At 40.2% G+C, this 18,026-nt stretch overlaps 1 protein-coding gene and 1 non-coding gene across 2 annotated transcripts; one reads left to right on the plus strand and one right to left on the minus strand.

Annotated features, from left to right (window-relative positions):
- Positions 1-6,801: 6,801 nt before the first annotated feature.
- LOC147000636 (U6 spliceosomal RNA) lies at positions 6,802-6,906 on the plus strand. Its single transcript, XR_015045805.1, has one exon. It is a non-coding gene; the product is annotated as a U6 spliceosomal RNA (small nuclear RNA).
- Positions 6,907-7,043: 137 nt separating this feature from the next.
- LOC110284088 (stefin-1) lies at positions 7,044-17,217 on the minus strand. The gene is made up of 4 exons (XM_021149708.1): positions 17,200-17,217; positions 14,398-14,463; positions 11,282-11,383; positions 7,044-7,169 (listed from the first exon to the last, which is right to left on the minus strand). The coding sequence occupies exons 1-4, from the start codon at positions 17,215-17,217 to the stop codon at positions 7,044-7,046; spliced, it is 312 nt and encodes a 103-aa protein (XP_021005367.1).
- Positions 17,218-18,026: the final 809 nt, after the last annotated feature.

The raw sequence follows: 18,026 nt of genomic DNA on the forward strand, positions 1-18,026 counted from the left end.
GGGCATAATATTTGGGGAGGAAGAGATACAGATAATTTTAAAATATGATAAGATTATGAAAATGTGGGCCAGGCAAAGTGATGCATGTCTTGTAGGGAGGTCTATGATTTGCCAAAAAATGATACCCCAGGCTTAAATAGTATGTAAATGCCAAGAATATTGTATTTTGTAGAAGTGTAGCATATTGAGTCTTCCATTACCAAGAGAGAACCCAAAAGTAAGCTGTCAGGCTTGATTTAAAGTACACTAGGGCAACTTGGGGGTAGGTGACCTCTATCTTAATGGGTTGAGTCTATAACTATGGACATTTTAGAACCATTTACAGGGTATATTGGCTAGAAACTGTTATTGAGGAAGTCTGTAAACTATTGTTGACCTATTGTCCTTGTCTCAGGCCAGATTACAGGATAGCTTCTGTTGGCAGAGCAGTTTCTGACTAGCTGGAACAATGAAAGTTTTCTGTTCTACAGTAGACATTGTACTCTGATATCACTTCCTACCTTAATCTTCAAATGCTACTACCCAAAGTATACCATTATATATGGTACTATAGGTTTATAAGTGTATTCACACATGTGTGCTTCTGCATGTATGTATGTGTGGTCACACTAACTTCTTAACATAGGTCTGAAGAAAGATTTCCATATTCACAAGGTAAAACAAGATAACTCTCCTGTCATCTAATGTATTTGCGGTCTTCCTTTTGCAAGTGTCTTAGTTAAAGACCATTGGTAGAAATGAAACTACAGGAAACAATCACATCAGTGCAGTTAGGGAGGTTAAGCATCGAACCTTAATGAAGTAATTTTGTCCAGCAATGACTTGAGATTTATACTCAATGGCCTAGAATTTATCATATTCCTCATTGGTTTTTCTCTTCAAGCAGTGATCTGACCTTATGAGAAGAAAGTAGGAGATGATGTTAGGGTGATATTGACTCAGTTTTCCTGAGTTACAAATCTGGGATCCTTATCCTGGTGAGAGTCCCCAGAGTTACTGATGAGCCTGGGCTGGCTGCTCAAGCCTCTAGCCTCTAATCACAGAGCTTGGAAGACTGAGGCAGGAGAATGTTATTCAAGTACAGTTTGAGGTATATAGAAAGATCCAGGCTAGTTAGGGCTACCTATTGAATCCTGCCTCAAAACACAAAACACACACGCACAAATAAAAAACAAAGAAAAAACAATATAGTCATGATTTGCAATGTAATGTGCCAATAGTTACATCTACATTTGTTCAGTTTACAAGGTAAAAAACACTTAGTGGAGATTTCCTCTGGGCTCCTTCAGATAATTCAAGGGATACAATAACCTCCTCTGGCCTGAGGAGACCAGACCAGAGACCTGGGAACCCAACAGACCATAATCTTGGAGAAATAGACTGAATCCCCTGACTTAACAAGGGCTTTCTATAGTATCTGCCCTGTGGTGTTCTTTGAAGGGGAATGATTGCTGTGATTGAGAAAATGCTTCCTAAAACTAAAAGTAAACAGACAGTAAACTGTCTGTTTCTCTGCTCTGAAAACTTTAGTGGGAGTTGTCACCTCAGGCTGTCTCCTACAACACAGGACAGATGAGTGACAACTGGGAGCTGAGACACCACCCTGAACCTGCTTACCTGACAGTAAAGGATTTGACAGCAGTGGCTAATGACCTTTTTGATCTTAAACCTAAGATCATGAAATAGTGATTAAGTTTTACTCTATAAATATCTTTTACTCTAAATATCTTGATTTCCTCTACACTATTAATTTTGGGAAAACAGAGGCCAATTCTTTCAGCCTTTGTAGCCTGATGCTTGACAGCCAGAAGGGACTCAGAAAATACCCCTATAAAATGGTTCTTGGCTATGCAACTCTCATGGTAATTTAAGTCTGAGACCCTGGCTTCCTCAGAGAAGGCAAGTTTGCTGCATTTCCTCCCCTCCTTCCTTCAGAGCTCTCCAGGGTGCAGAGGCTGTTGTTGCAGTGGGAAAGGACAGGTTAGCTTTTTCTCTGGGTGACTCTTAAGAATTTTGAGACTTGGTTTCATTCTCTAAAAATAGGATGGAATGCATCCTTGCCTGCCTGGGGGCATAGAAGACCAACTTAGAGGTGGTACAGAAATCAAGGATTTTAAAACAGAAAAGCCCCTTCCTGGGCTAAGATGACGTTATTAATATCTATGTCTCATTCTGCTTCTCTGGAGCTGCAAGAACACAATTCTAAATTAATTTTATTAGTGAACATGTGATCCTCAGATGGTGTCAATAGTAAGATAAGGTCTTCCCATAGCTTCCTACCTTAAAATTTATAGGCTCAAAATATGTTTTATGTATGTATAAAATCCTCAAAGAACTAATGAGAATATCATGTTCAAAATTTATCCTAGCCCATGGGATCAGAGGTGTTGAGAACACGACATCTGTCCCCATACCAGGAGTAATTAGGACCAGCAGGATCCAGAAATGTAGGAACCACCCCCGACCAGTGGCACAGGTTCCTTCCAGTTTGGGCCAGAGCCCTCAGCAGACCTTGGGCCTGAACTCTGCAGCCAGTGTCACAACAACCACCAGAAGCTCCAATCCCAGGTGCTCTAACATGCCCAGGATCATAGGATTAGAGGTGAAGAGGACACAACATATGTCCCAACACTAACAGGATCAACTGGGACCAGCGGGATCCAGGGATGCAGGAACCTCACCTGACCAGTGGCAAGGGTTCTTTCCAGTCTGGGCCAGAGCCCTAAACAGACCTTGGAACTGAACTCTGCAGCCAGTCCAATAACATCCAGAGGAAGCTTCACTCCCAGGCGCTCTAACAGATCCAGGATCATAGGATCCCATGATCCAAAGAACTTGGTCACACTAGGATCTCAGAGTCTTAGAGGCAGGTTGACTCCCAGGAACTCTAACATACCCGGCATCTCAGTACCATAGGATCCCAGAAACACAGGATCACAGAGACAGTTGGACTCTGAAGCGTTCTGATGCAACCAGGATCATAGGAAGGACAGGCTCCAGTCAGATATAACGAGGACAGGTAGCACTAGTGATAACCAGATGGCAAGAGGCAAGCATAAGAACATAAGCAACAGAAAGAAACCAAGGTTACTTGGCATCATCCCAACATAGCAAGTACTGCATACACTATCACACAGGAAAAGCAAGAATCAGATCTAAAATCACTTCTCATGATGTTAATAGAGGACTTTAAGAAGAACATAAACAACCCCCTTAAAGAAATAAAAAAAAGAACACAGGTAAACAAGTAGAAGCCCTTAAAGAAGAAACAATAAAATTCCTTAAAGAATTACAGGAAAACACAATCAAAGAGGGGAAGGAAATGAACAAAATCTTCCAAGATCTAAAAATGGAAATAAAAAAATAAAGAAATCACAAAGGGAAACAACACTGGAGTTAGAAAACCTAGGAAAGAGATCAGGAGTCATAGATGCAAGCATCACCAACCGAATACAAGAGATGGAAGAGAGAATCTCAGGGGCAGAAGATACCATAGAAAACATTGACACAAAAATCAAAGAAAATGCAAAATGCATAAAGCTCCTAACCTAAAACATCCAGGAAATCCAGGACACAATGAGAAGACCAAACCTAAGGATAATAGGTATAGAAGTGATTGAAGATTCCCAACCTAAAGGGCCAGTAAATATCTTCAACAAAATTATAGAAGAAAACTTACCTAACCTAAAGATTGAGATGCCCATGAACATACAAGTAGTTTCCCCACCCATACTCTCTCTTATTTTTATATTTATTTATGTTTTTATCTATTTTTTGAGACAGGATTTCTGTGTATACAACCATGGACTGTCTTGGAACTGATAGTGTAGACCAGGCTGAACTCCCAGATATCTGCCTGCCTCTGGCCCACAGAAGTGGATTAATGATGTATGCCACTAGGTCCAGTGTTTTCTCTTTCTTTCTCTCTTTCTTTTCTTTTCTTTTCTTTTCTTTTCTTTTCTTTTCTTTTCTTTTCTTTTCTTTTCTTTTCCTTTCCTTTCCTTTCCTTTCCTTTCCTTTCCTTTCCTTTCCTTTCCTTTCCTTTCCTTTCCTTTCCTTTCCTTTCCTTTCCTTTCCTTTTCCTCTTTCTTTCTTTCTTTCTTTCTTTCTTTCTTTCTTTCTTTCTTTCTTTCTTTCTTTCTTTCTTTCTTTCTCTTTCTCTCTCTCTCTCTCTCTCTCTCTCTCTCTCTCTCTCTCTCTCTCCCTCCCTCCCTCCCTCCCTCCCTCCCTCCCTCCCTCCCTCCCTCTCTCTCTCTCTCTCTCTCTCTCTCTCTCTCTCTCTCTCTCTCTCTTTCTTTCTTTCTTTCTTTCTTTCTTTCTTTCTTTCTTTCTCTTTAGAGGGGATTGAAACTAGCCCAGGATGATCTGGCTCTGTAGCCCAGGCTTGCCTGAAACTCACTATAAACATTGAAATTTTTACTTTCCTGCCTGGATTACAGGTGTGTCCTTACATCCTCTGACACTGCTTCCCAAGTGATGGGGTTGCAGTATTTAGGTAACTTTTCAGTCAATAGACCAACCTTTTAAAACATAAGGCTTCTCTTTAGAAGAAGTGTTGAGTGTCAAGAGGGAAGTGCAAGGGAGCAGAGCACAGTAAAAAGACCGAGACATGCTGCTCACCCATTCCTGCCCACTGGTGTGATGCCACCAGAGAAAAAGGGGGTGGTCACTTAGACATGTTGAGTTTTAAGTGACAGAGACATAGATGTCTGTTATTTTATTGTGTTCTTCTGTTTTTAAATAATTCTAGAAACAAGGTAAAATGAAACACGCATATCTAAAAACAACTAAAATTCTTACCAGGGGGCTGAAATTGTGTTAAAAAAAGCCAGCAACAACTTTTAAATCACCCTTCTTTAGATTTACAGAACCTACAGTATCTGATAATCTGTATATAACATCAGAATCCAGGCTTCTTTTAATCCTGTACATCAATGGACACACTTTGTCAGTTTTGTACATTTCTGTGAGGTTTGACTTACAGGAAAGAAATAAGGTTGTCTAAAAAGAAGAAAAGGGACTTTGCTTGAGAGCTTGCTATCAAACGTTCTTCAGTGAGATGCAGATGTTTGTATCCAAGGTCTTTCTAACCAAATCCTGTCATGTTGACAGGATTAACTATCATGATGGTCAACCGGAGTTCTAATAGATGATTGCATTGGAGACAGAATTTTGCCTTTCTGTAGCACACTCAGGTTTTCCTTGATCTCCTCATGTAGTCCATCTTGATCTTGAACTCATTAATCTTTCTCTCAAATCCTCTTGAATCTGTCTCTCTAATTCTGGCATTATAAGCAAGTGCCTCTGTGTTCAGGACTAACATCTTCCAACTTTAACTGGCTTGTTTTTCCTGATGTTCAGAATCAGTAAGCCATACTTTAAGGTTAGGAATATAGTTCAGTGGTAGAGCTCTTTGCCAAGTTTGCTCAAGACACTAGGTTCAATCCCTAGTGTCATCAAGAAAGAAATAGTCTTTCACAAAGCAGATCATAGAATCCTACCCAGTCCCTTGAAGACAGCCATAAAACCTAGAAACCTTGTTCAAAACTTCCCCTGCCCTTTAGTTTAGGATTTGACCTTCCTTGCCTTGTAGGAGGTCATACAATCTTCATTCTAGGAGGGATTATGCCCAGTACCACAGAGATGGACCTCTACACAGATAGATCAAGATTTGAAACAGACTAGCCTTGCCAGTTCTCCTACAAAATCTTTCACCCTGTCCAGTCAGATCTGCAGTAAGCCTTTCATTTTTGGACAATTAAAATCATTAAAGATGGACAACTACTCTTAAATATTTGGGACTCCATTTCCAAAGTGTCCTCTGTCATTTAAAACTTTGATTACATAAACCCATCCCACTTTTACTTTCTGTGCTGTCTGCTGTTACAGGAATGTGAACCTTAGAAAGAAGAAGATGAGTCTTACCCTCATACATGCCTCTGGACAGTCATGATGATTCGTTTTGCACTGAGGCAAAGGTTTTAAATATGATTCTGAGACACACTTTAACTATTTTTGTTTCTTTTTTTGAGGCAGTGTTTCACTGAGAAGTTCTGGCTAGTGTTGAAATCACTATGTTGATCAGACTAGCCTTGAACACACAGAGCTCCACATGCCTCTCAAGTGCTGAGATGAAAGGCAAGCACCACCATACCTGACTAACAACCTTAGAATGCCAATATCTAGTTCTCTGTAGTTGTCCATACACACCCACACCCACATCCACACAAATTAATTAATTAATTAATTTTAAAAGTATGTTAAAAGAAGACAGAAATTAGGTGGAATACATAACTCTGAACTGGACCTCTGTAATAAAGGACAATATTGCAACAATTAGAGAAGCTTCAGTGGCACTGGGAGACTAGATGTCATTGTGCCGTCAGTGCTCATTTCCTGCTCTTGATTGTTGGGTACGAGAGAATATCCTTATGGGAAGTTTACACTACTATCTGTACTACTGAGCACCAGGAAGCATTTGTAGGTGATGGAAAACTCTGCAATTGACTCTCAAGTGCACAGGAAGCCTAGGGGAGGGGAAAGAGCAACTTACTTATCAGTTATGGTTGTATCAAAACAAGACTTGTAAAATACAAATTTAATTTTCAAATATGAAAGTACAGGTGACATGCTGGGTCCTGGGCAACTGAAGGGACCAAGGAGTGAGCTTTCCTGGCAGCCACCAGTACACCTGAAGTGAGGAAGGGGTGAAAAGATCCTTTACACAGTTGCAACTGAGCCATAGGTTTTCTAAGGTTTCCAGTATTTTTTGTAGAATATCAACTCTCAACCATGAACACTGTGCTCTGTATGGCAGCATGTATATTAAAAACTGAAATGATACGGAGATTTCCATGGCTGTTGCCCAAAGATGACACAGAAATTCATGAAACATTCCATGTTTAAACACAATTGTCTAGGAAGTAAATGTCAACCCAATACTGAGTAATGAGGGAGACAAACAGTTAGTTGAGGAATATTTCTTTATTCATGGCTGAATCTCTTTCCACTGAGAGGAATCAGATCACTTTAGAATTTGCTGCTTAGAAGTAGGTCAGCTCATCATCCTTGGTTTTGTCAGTCTGGTAACCATGAAGTTCATAATTATCTTTTCCAGTAGGTCCATTGAAGACTTTCATGTGAATGAAACAACCATGACCTACATCCATCTGAAAGACATAAAAGAAGAAAAGAAGAAAGAAGCAAAGAAAGAAAGTTTATTCACGTGGACCTCAATTATATAACAGATCAACTTTCTTGTGATATGCAAAGCTCTCTTGAAACAACATTTTTGGCCCAAGGCAACACCAATGAACTGAAATTTTGTCAACTTGTACTTTGGGAAAAAGTGCAGCTAACTGTATGATAGAAAACATATTTCTGAGATTTATTTTTAAAACCTTTTATAAAAAATATTTTATTCAATTTATTTATATAAGTGATTTGCCTGCTTACATATAAGGATATCACATGCATGCAATTCCTGAAGCCTTAAGAGGAGGGGTTAAATCCCCTAGAACTGGAGTCAGAGTTCCTTGTCAGCTACTACGTGGGTGCTAAGACCTAAACCTAAGTCCTCTGCAAGAACAGCCAGCACTCCTATCCACTAATCTATCTATCCATCTAGATTTAATCTATTATACTTTTCATTAAAATCTTGGCACAGATTACATTCCAGAGTCACATTTTCTTTTCATGATGCCTTGAAAGGAGCAGAGGAATGCCTGTATTTCTGGTGATTCTCTTTACTGACTTCTAAGTTGGGAGAAAAATTGTCATATAGTTTGATAAGGGAAAAGAAACTCAGGTTTGGGGCCGGGCGTGGTGGCGCACGCCTTTAATCCCAGCACTTGGGAGGCAGAGGCAGGCGGATTTCTGAGTTCGAGGCCAGCCTGGTCTACAAAGTGAGTTCCAGGACAGCCAGGACTATACAGAGAAACCCTGTCTCGAAAAACCAAAAAAACCAAAAAAAAAAAAAAAAAAAAAAAGAAACTCAGGTTTGCTTTAGAAAATATGGACTGTATGGTCCCCATATCTCTGCTGTGTTGCAAACCTACTTTATGAATGCCCACAAGGCTGCCTCCTTTTCTAAAGTAAAAATAAAGAGGCCTAGGCACCATCAGGGCAACACTCCCAGTGGTAGTTTGGTCATGAACCTGGGTCCTACACCATCCCGATAAGAACTGCTACTTTTTTCTTTATTAGAACAATATAAGTTTTGTGTTCTACAATAGACATTGTGTTCTGATATCCCTCCCTACCTTAATATTAAAATGCTACTGACCACAGTTTATAATTAGTTTATGTCAGTATGATAAAAGTGTTTGTAAGCATCATACAAAATGTGTTTGTATGTGCATGCACATTTGTGTGCATGTGTGTGATCACACTGATTCCTTCCTGTATGTCTGAAAAAAATCTGTTACACCAACAATGTCAGAACGATGCCAGAAACAGATTTAAAGATACGATTTTTCTGGAGCTGGGGATGCAGTTTACTTAGTAGAGTGTTTTCCTAACTTGCATGAAGCTTTGGGTTTGGTCTACCAGCAACACATACGCCCCATGGTGTGTGCCTATAATGTCAGCACTCAGGGACTAGAGGCAAAAGGAGCAGAAAGTCAAGGTCATTTTTCAATTATATATGGAGTTTGAGTTCCTGGACCTCCTGAGATACATGAGATTCTGAGTCAAAACAACAACCAAAAACAAAACAAAACAAAACAAAACAACAACAACAACAAAAGAAACTGCAACCGAAACATCCTAAGCACCACAAACCAAAAACATTGAGTTGTAATTTTTTCCCCCCATAAAGCTCTCAGTGACTATGTGGCACAGCCCAAATTGGCACCCAGATCTGTTAGGTGCCAACATGTACATCATTTTGTTTCTCTTGTGGGTCTGTTTTAATTTGAGGTAGGATCTGTCTGTGTAGCCCAGGCTAGCCTCAGACTTGGGAATCCTCTTTTCTTCAGAGGAATGGGATTACAGGTGTGTCCCATGCTCAGCGTTTGTATTCTCCTCACTCTACAGTGGATCTTTTTAAAAAGCATTTGTTTCCTATTTGGAAAACAGTTCCTTTTTAGCAAACTTGGTTGGTATTCCCAGAGCCAGCACAGCCATTACTCCAGAGGGAAATCTGGACTTTGTGCTTGTGCTTGCATTAGTGTGAACTTCCAGAGTCATTTACATTTCCAGAGATCAATTTTCTGATTGGTAACAAGGTAAAAGTGGCTTAGGTTTGTTTCATGGATTTTATTTTGTGTGTGTGAGGATTGGTTGAAGAGGGGTGTGGCCTACTTGTAGGACAGGACTTGGCACATCCTAAGCCCACTATCCTTTCTGTTCAGGGTACAGGATTATTAGGTTTACAGAAGATCTTGGGATCACATAGATTTGGAACAAGTATGAACAGATTGAACAAGCAGGGGAGGTGGAACAAAGGTCAACCCCGGGACAACTTAACATCAAAGCCTGGGGTCCTCTACCATTCTCTCAGGGGGGATTCAAGACAGACAGAAAACCCTACCAGTAACAAATGAAATCTAGTGACTGGATGAAAGCAATGGGGTCAATAGCCAGCCTGCAGGAAGGAAGGAGGAAACTAAGGCTTAATAGCAGAAGGTGGGTGAAGGAGAGAACCAGGGGTGTGGGGTGGGGCTCAGGCCGAGGAGCAAGAAATCACATTGAAATAGAGTGGTCAAGGGAAAAAAATTACCAACATTATTTTCTGATGATTTTTTGTATTAATGAAATATGTGAAGGAGTTGATATGAAATGTTCATATTTAGATAATCAGAGTTATCAAAATAATCCCAATTTTGGTGGAAATTTTCCTGTCTTTGAATACAATCATCCCCACCCCATTTTTTTCTTAGATGTAAAGATCATGGAAGGGACCAGTCCCTTCTGAGGACACAGCTGGGGTTAGCTCACGTGTTTCTTTAGGCCTCAAACATAATTGGAACTCAAATTAGATTGAATTGAGCTGGTCCAGTCCTCATATACAACCCAGCTTTGAGAGTGGCTCATGTTGAGCTGGCTAGTTCAGCTCATGTCATTAAAAAAAAAAGCCAAAAAACTGAACACATTAAAAACATATAGCTTAAGTAACTATTTTTAAAAAAGAAACAAATGCCACTGTGCCTTGGTCCAATGACAAAGCAGAGGAGGTAAAGGCATTTGACTCTCTGTTATCTTAGTAATCAGAATTGATATTGTTTAATTCATAGAGATAAATATAGCTCCAATTTATTATCCACAGTTGAGTTTTTTGTTTCCCTTGATATCACAAGAATGTCAGAAAACCATTTAATTTGATTTTTCATATAAAATCTGTTTTAACATAAGAAAAGTTGTGTGTATGTCTATGTGTCTGTGTATGGCTATGCTCACATAGGAACAGGTGCCCTCAGATACCAGAGGTACCAGATCTTTACAACTGGGGTTACAAATGATTGTGAGCAACCTAATGTGGATGCTGGACACTGAGCTTGGGGTTTCTGCAAAATCTGCATTCACTTTTGACAGTTGAGTCATTTCTCCAGCTCCTAAAATGTATTTATAAAATACTATAAGTATGGCTTTATACTGTTGCTAGAGTGCCATCAGTTGGACCTGCTTGAGCTATGAAAGAATGATTTGGGTGCTGGAGAGATTGCTCAGTAGTTAAGACTACTGACAGCTCTTCAAGAGGTCCCGAGTTCAAATCCCAGCAACCACATGCTGGTTCACAGCCATTTATAATGGAACCTGATGCCCTCTTCTGCCATGCATGCATACATATGGACAGAACACTCATGTATAAAAAATAATTTAAAATATAATTTCAACTACATCAATAACTACTCATTTAAAAGATGGAAGTGGCTTGAATTATTCTTTCAGCTAATCATTGAAGTTCTTCTTTAAGTGCATGTAATTGGATCACACATCAAGTTAGGAAGTTTTGAGTTGGAAAATACTCTAAGACACTGGCCAATTCCCATACACTAAAATGTTAGCCTCCACATCTAGCTTACTGTATAAGCAGCCTTGGCAGCAAACCAATGTCTTTGCTGTTCCACCACTATATTCTACAGGGTTCTAGAAATTAGGAACCACATAAGAAAGCTTTCTGTACTCAAGAGGAAATACAAGGTCAAATATCATGTCATCAGATGGATTTGGGAGTTCCCACTTACAAGTGGCTTAATTAAAGACCAGTGGTAGAAATGAAGGTATAGTTGGGGCAACAGGAAACAATCACATAAGTGCATAAGGGAGGTTGGTGTCTAACCTTAATGAAGATATTTTCTCCAGCGACGACTTGAGTTTTATACTCAACAGCTTCGAATTTTTCATATTTCTTATTGGTTTTCGCTTCAAGCTGAGGTCTGACCTTATGAGAGGAAAGTAAGGGATGATGTTAGGGCTGTGTTGACTCAGGTTGTCAGCTTCACAAAGCTAGGAACCTCATACTGCTGAGAGTCCTTAGAGATGCTGATGAGCCTGGGTTGGCTGCTCAAACCTCTAACCTCTAATCTCAGACACTGAAAGACTGAGGCAGGAGAATGTCACTCAAGAGCAGTTTGGGTAGATAGAAAGTTCCAGGCTAGTTGGGGCTACTGATTGAATCCTGTCTCAACACTTAAAACACACACACACACAGACACACACAGACACAGGCACAGACACACACACACAGACACACACACACACACACACACACACACACACACACACACACACACTCACTCACTTTACAGTTATGATTTGCAATGAAGGGCCCAATAAGTATGTCTATCTTTGATCAGTAAATACAAAGTAAACAGCACATAATGGAGATTTTCTCTGGATCTGTCAGATTATTCTTGGGATACAGTAACTCCCTCTGTCCTGACACTGTGTGGGGATCCAACAGACCATAATCTCAGAGGGGTAGACTGAATTTCCTGATTTAATAAGTATGTTTCATAATATATGACCTGTCATGTTCTTTTTAGGGGAATGATGCTTCTCTGCCTCTCAACACTTTAGTGGGTGTTGTCCCCTGAGGCTTTCTCCAGCAAGACAGGACAGATAAGTGACATCTGGGAGCTGAGCCACCACCCTGTACCTGTTTAACTGATAGTAAGGAAGTTAGCAGCAGTGTCTAATGTTCTTTTAGGTCTTAAACTGGTGTGCATGAAACAGTACTTAATTAAGGCTTATTTTATAATATTCCCTGGATATTTTGATTTGCTCTATACTGCTAATTTGGGGGTAATATGAGCCTTTTCTTTCAGCTTATAGCCAGCTGCTCAATACCTAGGAGTGACTCAGGAAAGGTCCCTATGGAATGGTTCTTGGCTATGCATCTCCCATGGTGCTTTAAGCCTGAGGCCCTGGCTTCCACAGAGAAGGCAAATTTGGTGCATTCTCTCCCCTCATTCCTGCAGAGCTCCACAGTGTACTGAAGATGTTCAAGGGGAAAGGGCAGTTAGTGTCTCATCTGGGTGACTCTTAAGCATTTTAAGTCTTGGTTTCATCATCTAAAAGTAGGATAGGATGCATCCTTGCCTTTCTGGGGACGCTGAAGATCAACTGAGAGGTGGGACAGAAACCAAGGCTTTTAAAACAGCAATGTTCCTTCCAAGGTGAGGTGACCTTATTAATATCTATGTTTCAATCTGCTTATCTAGACCTATATGAACACTCTTCTATTAAATATTGTTATTGGAGATATCATCCACAGATGGTATAATTATCAAGATAAGCCCTTCTAGTAGCTTCCTAAATTAAAAATTGTGTTATCAAAATATGTTTTATGTATCTATGAAATTCTCAAAAAACTAATGAGAGTATCATGTTCAAAAATTATTCTTGCCAGGCAGGATGTCACCCTCCAGTAGTGCTTGGCACTTGGGAGGCTAGAGGCTAAAGAACCACTGGAACTTGTGAGGTATGGACTTCTGTAAAAAATAGGATGGCACCTGCTTCAAAAGAATAATTTCTCTAAATAACCAGATGGCCAACTATTAATAAAATCAATAAAATCTGCTGTAAATGATTTATTTCAGATACCTATATTTTCCTGTCTATCCCCTACAACCCTGGTTCCTGGAACAGGAAGATATTTATTTCACTGAACAGAAATGTTAACTGTGACTCATGTGTGCATATTTGTTTTTGAAACACTTTTTATGTATGGTATATATTAGTCCTTTTAGCTCTTTCTTCTCACAGGTGAAATGGATAACTGTTCATTGTCATCCTATTTTAAGGCCCCATCTCCCTCAGTCCTTCCAGGATGCTTCCTATATCTGGTCCTACAGAAAAGTGAAGTCATGGATAGGAGTGCCCACACTTCCAGAGACCTTGGAAGAAAATGAGTCCTCTTTAGTCAGATCTGCTTTCTGTCTACAGCAACAGGTCACTCATGTGCACATTTAATGTTGAGAACACCAACTTGGTGTGAGGATTCTAATGAAGATTTAAAGTTTAACCTTCCTCAAAAATAAAATGCTCCAAGATATTTATTGAAATATACCTATGACTGAAAACTGTTTATCCTCAAATATCTAGTCACTGAATTTTAGGCCTGTCACCCCCTCCAGAATATTCAGTGCCCTAAGCATGAAGGCTCCCATCTATTCTACTCACATAAAATCTGATGGTTCCTACCATGGTGGCACATGCCTGTAATCTCAGCACTTGAGAAGTTGAGGCAGCAGGAATGCCTTGTGTGTGAGGCTTGCCTGAGTTACCTACATGCTAGACCATCTAGCAAGACCAAATCTCAAACAAACACACAAACACATAAGCAAATAACAAACCACACTGATCTGGTCCTCCAGGAAGATTCAGTTTCAGAAATGACAACAACATGATGTAAGAAAATAAAGTGACAGATTGCAAACCTACCTTCACAATTCTTTCGAAAACAGGTAACATGATACATCTTTTTATAGAGATGATAGTTAATCAACATGTATTAACCTGTGAGAAACATTGATTTATTTTCTATTTTGCCTGTGATAGTTTAGTGGGTGTAGCATCCTGGAATCAGCTCAGAGTTCCTTCACAACCTTAGGAGCCTCCATATATCAGCTTCAACTAGAGTGATTGGAAAATTCCATCAGTCATTAGAGCTCCTGGGATCAGACTGTGAGATGTAGAGATGATCCAGCATGAATTTACCTTCAGCTACTAGGGAAACTGAGGCTCCAGTAAAAAGTGTGATTAGGCTGATTTTATTTTTGTGTTGTTAAAAATTTCTCTGAAGTGCATTGTTTATCTGTATAAATGTCTGAACAAAATCATGTATTTCTGATTTCTGTCATTTCCCACCGTCTTAACGCAAGGCCAACTCATAAATCAAATTCTGGAAGTTTGGTTTGGAATCACATCTTTTCCTGAAGTACATCCACTCACCTCATCAGCAATCTTCTGGATTTCTGGTGTGGCAGGTTTGGCCTCTGAAACACCTCCGAGACTCATCTTGATGAGTTGCTTCTTTGCTGGCTTGGACACTGAGAAGAAATGATCCTGCAAGCACTGAGACTCAGGGTTTTAAAGGCATCTGTAAGCCCCTCCCCTAGTGTCTTATCTCCACAATATCTGAGGGAATGGGGAAATGAGTGTGGCCTTAGGCAAGTCTCACTACATCCCTTACAGGAAATGCTGAGTGGAGTTGGGGGTAAATGTGGTGGGGGATGTGAGCAAGCATGTGTGCCCAGAACTCAGGTGTGGTAAGCATGGCTCCTCCCTGCAGTCTCTGTGCCAATAATGCCATCATATTGTGTCATATGAGGAAGGGCACGAATAACCTGTCTTTCTAAATAAGTTAACGCTTAAAGAGATCTTTAAAGAAAATACCTAATAATATCAAGGCTGGTTGCACAGGATCTTCCCAACTTTATCGGGATAATAAAACTGTCTATGGTGATTTTTACTTGCAGATTTTAATATGTTTTTACCCAAACTTGAAGAATAAGATGGCAAACACTCTCATTTCTTCTGCTGCTTTTGATTCTCTTGTTTTATCTTTTTTCTTTGTTGTTGTTTGGTTTTGTTTTTTGAGACAAGGTTTCTCTGGATAGCCCTGGATGTCTTCATTCTCACACTGTGATTAAGCTAGCCTCAAACTCACAAAGAAGTCCCTGTCCTTGCCTCCAAGTGCTGGCATAAAAGCTGTGCCCCACAAAGCCTTGTGATTTTCCTTTTTTAGAAAGGCCTGCATGTAAGCCAGGCTGGATTGGAATTCACACGATAGCCCAGGCTGTCCTCAAACACACGATGAACTTTGAACTTCAGACTCTTCTGACTCCATCTACAGAGCACCGGGATCACAGACATGGCCTTAAATGTCTGATCCTTCTGCCTCTGCTTCCTAAGTAATGGGTTTACAGTCAGTAGGTAACTTACCAGGTAATATCCCACCCATGTAAAAGGTAAAGCTTCCCATTAGAAGAATTGCTGGGTGTCAAGAGGGAAGTGCTAGGGATAACAGGGAACAGGATACAGCAGAGGGGCAGAGGCTTGCTGCTCACCCATCCCTGCCCACTGGGGTGATTCGACCACAGAGAAAGGCGGTAGACATGTTCAGGTCTGAGTAACAGAGACTTAGATGTCTGTTATTTTATTGCATTCTTCCTTATTTAAACAATTCTAAAAATTAAACTGAAATACTCATATCTAAAACCAACTGAAGACCTTTCTTACCGTTGGACTAAGACTCTGTCAGAAAATAATCCTGCTAAATCACCTTTCTTTAGATGTATAGAATCCAGAATGTCTGGTAATCTTTATAGAACATCAGAATATTAGGCATTTTTTTTAAATCCTGTGCATAAACTGATACACCCTCACTGGGTGAGTTTTGTAAACTCCTGTGAAGTTTGACCTACAGAAAAGAAATACAGCTGTCTTAAAAGAAGCAAAAAGGACTTGGCTTGAGGGGATGCTGTCTGTTGATATGTTCTGATGCTCTGGAGAAGAAGGAAACAGAGCTATGTGCCCTGAATGATGCAGACACAACTGCATGCTTCCTTTTCTGCTCTGTGCTTTCCCCTGTACAACCTCTTTGTACCCTATGAGTTGACCAAGATGGAACTTTGTGGATGAGACCCCCTCTGCTGTCGTGTGCCCAAGCAGTGCTTCTTGGGTAAATCTTGGACTCCTCCCTACTAGCTCTCATCTCATAAACATTGACCTTCAAGCACTGAGAGGCCAGGACTTCAGTAACAGCAGGAACTTTGTTTCATGATTTCCAAGGTAGGTTTTCATGGTGGGGAAGGCATGAGGCAACTGGTCTCATGTGTCTGGTGTCAGGAAGCAGAGAAGGATAAGTGCTGGCTCTCAGCTCATTTTCTTTTTATTTAGTCTAGGACAATGGTATAGTGTCACCTTTATATAAAATGGGTCTTCCCATCTCAATAGACCCCAAATCAAATAATCTACAGTGAGGTTTGTATCCAAGGTCTTTTTAACCAAATCCTGTCAGGTGGGCAAAATTATCTACCCATTATGATAGTCAACCAGATTTCTAATAACTGATTTAATTAGAGAGAGAGCTTTGCTATTATGTAGCATAATATTTCCTTGAACCCCCATATTCCCCATCTTGACCTTGATTTCATAATCTTCTTGAATCTGCCTCTCAAATTCTGGGATTATTAGCATGTGACTCTGTGCCTAGTACTTACGTCTGCCAATTTTAAATGGTTTGTTCTTGTTCTCTGCTGATGTTCAGACTCAGTAAATGGCAGTTTAAGTTTGGGGATGTAGCTCAGTTGTACATTTCATCATGAAGCTTGCTCAAGGTACTAGTTTCAATCCTTAGTTTGCCCATGAAAAAATATTCTTTGCCATGATGGATCATAGAACCCTACCTGATCCCTTGAAGACCACCATAAAGCCTAGAAAGCCTGTTCTAACTTCCCCTGCCTGCCCTTCCATGTTGATGATTGTGAGCAGAAGTTTAACCAGCCTTGCGTGATAGTAGGTTATAAAAATATTCATTCTAGGAGGGGTTCTGACTAATACCATAGAGATGGGCCTTCTCACAGATAGACCGAAAATCTGAGCAGACCAGCCTTGCTGGTTCTCTTACCCAGTCTTTCACCAGTAGGCCATGAACCTCCCTGTCCAATCACATCTACAGTTAACTGTCCATTTTTGATCAAATAAAAATATGAAAAATGGGCAGTTGTTCTTGGGTATTTGGGTCATTACCAAAGTTTCCTGTGTCATTTAAATCTTTAGTTACATAAACCTATTCCATTTTGTGTGTGTGCTGCCTTTTTTTCATAGGAGTGTGAACCCTAGAAAGAAGAGGATGAGTCTTACCCTGTTGAATGCCCCTACATGATATTCATTAAATGCTTCATTTTGCACTGAGTCAAAACTTTGAAATATGCTTCTTTGACACACTTTTCTTTAAAATAATAATTCTGTTTTTGTTTTTTTTTTTTTTTTTGAGGCAGTGTTTCACTGAGAAGCTCTGGCTAGTGTGGAACTCACTATGTGGATCAGATTAGCCTTGAACTCACAAACCTCCACGTGCATATACCTACATGCGCTGAGATTAAAGGCAAGTACCCATTTCAGGCTGACAAATTTGAATGTTCAACAGCTATTTCTCTGTAGTCGTCCATACAATAAAGACAACAAGTGCAGGAAGAGCCAAGGCATGGTTCCTCCTGATGTTGGCAGAGAACAGGGAGGTGTTGAGAATGATAAGATATGAAAATCAATGGGGAATGAGATGGGGGACTATGGCACACTGTCTTCTTTGTGTGACAAGCCCACATACGCAAGTACTCACTGCAGCTGTGGTCACCTACATAATACCAAGCCAACAGGATCAGTCAGCCTTCTTGCAGCCAGTGCTAATTGGAATGGACATCACAGTAGGAAGAGAATGGTTTGAAGATATAGTGGAGGGGTGGGAGGGGAGAGTTAGAGAATATACATACTCACCGTTGCTTTTAGAGAGAGACAGAGAGAACAAAATACACACGCACAAACACACAGACACACACACAGGCACACACACACAC

The sequence above is a fragment of the Mus caroli genome, unplaced genomic scaffold (genome assembly GCF_978045245.1).
Source record: "Mus caroli unplaced genomic scaffold, Mus_caroli_1 scaffold_17, whole genome shotgun sequence".
NCBI classification, from domain to species: Eukaryota; Metazoa; Chordata; class Mammalia; order Rodentia; family Muridae; genus Mus; species Mus caroli.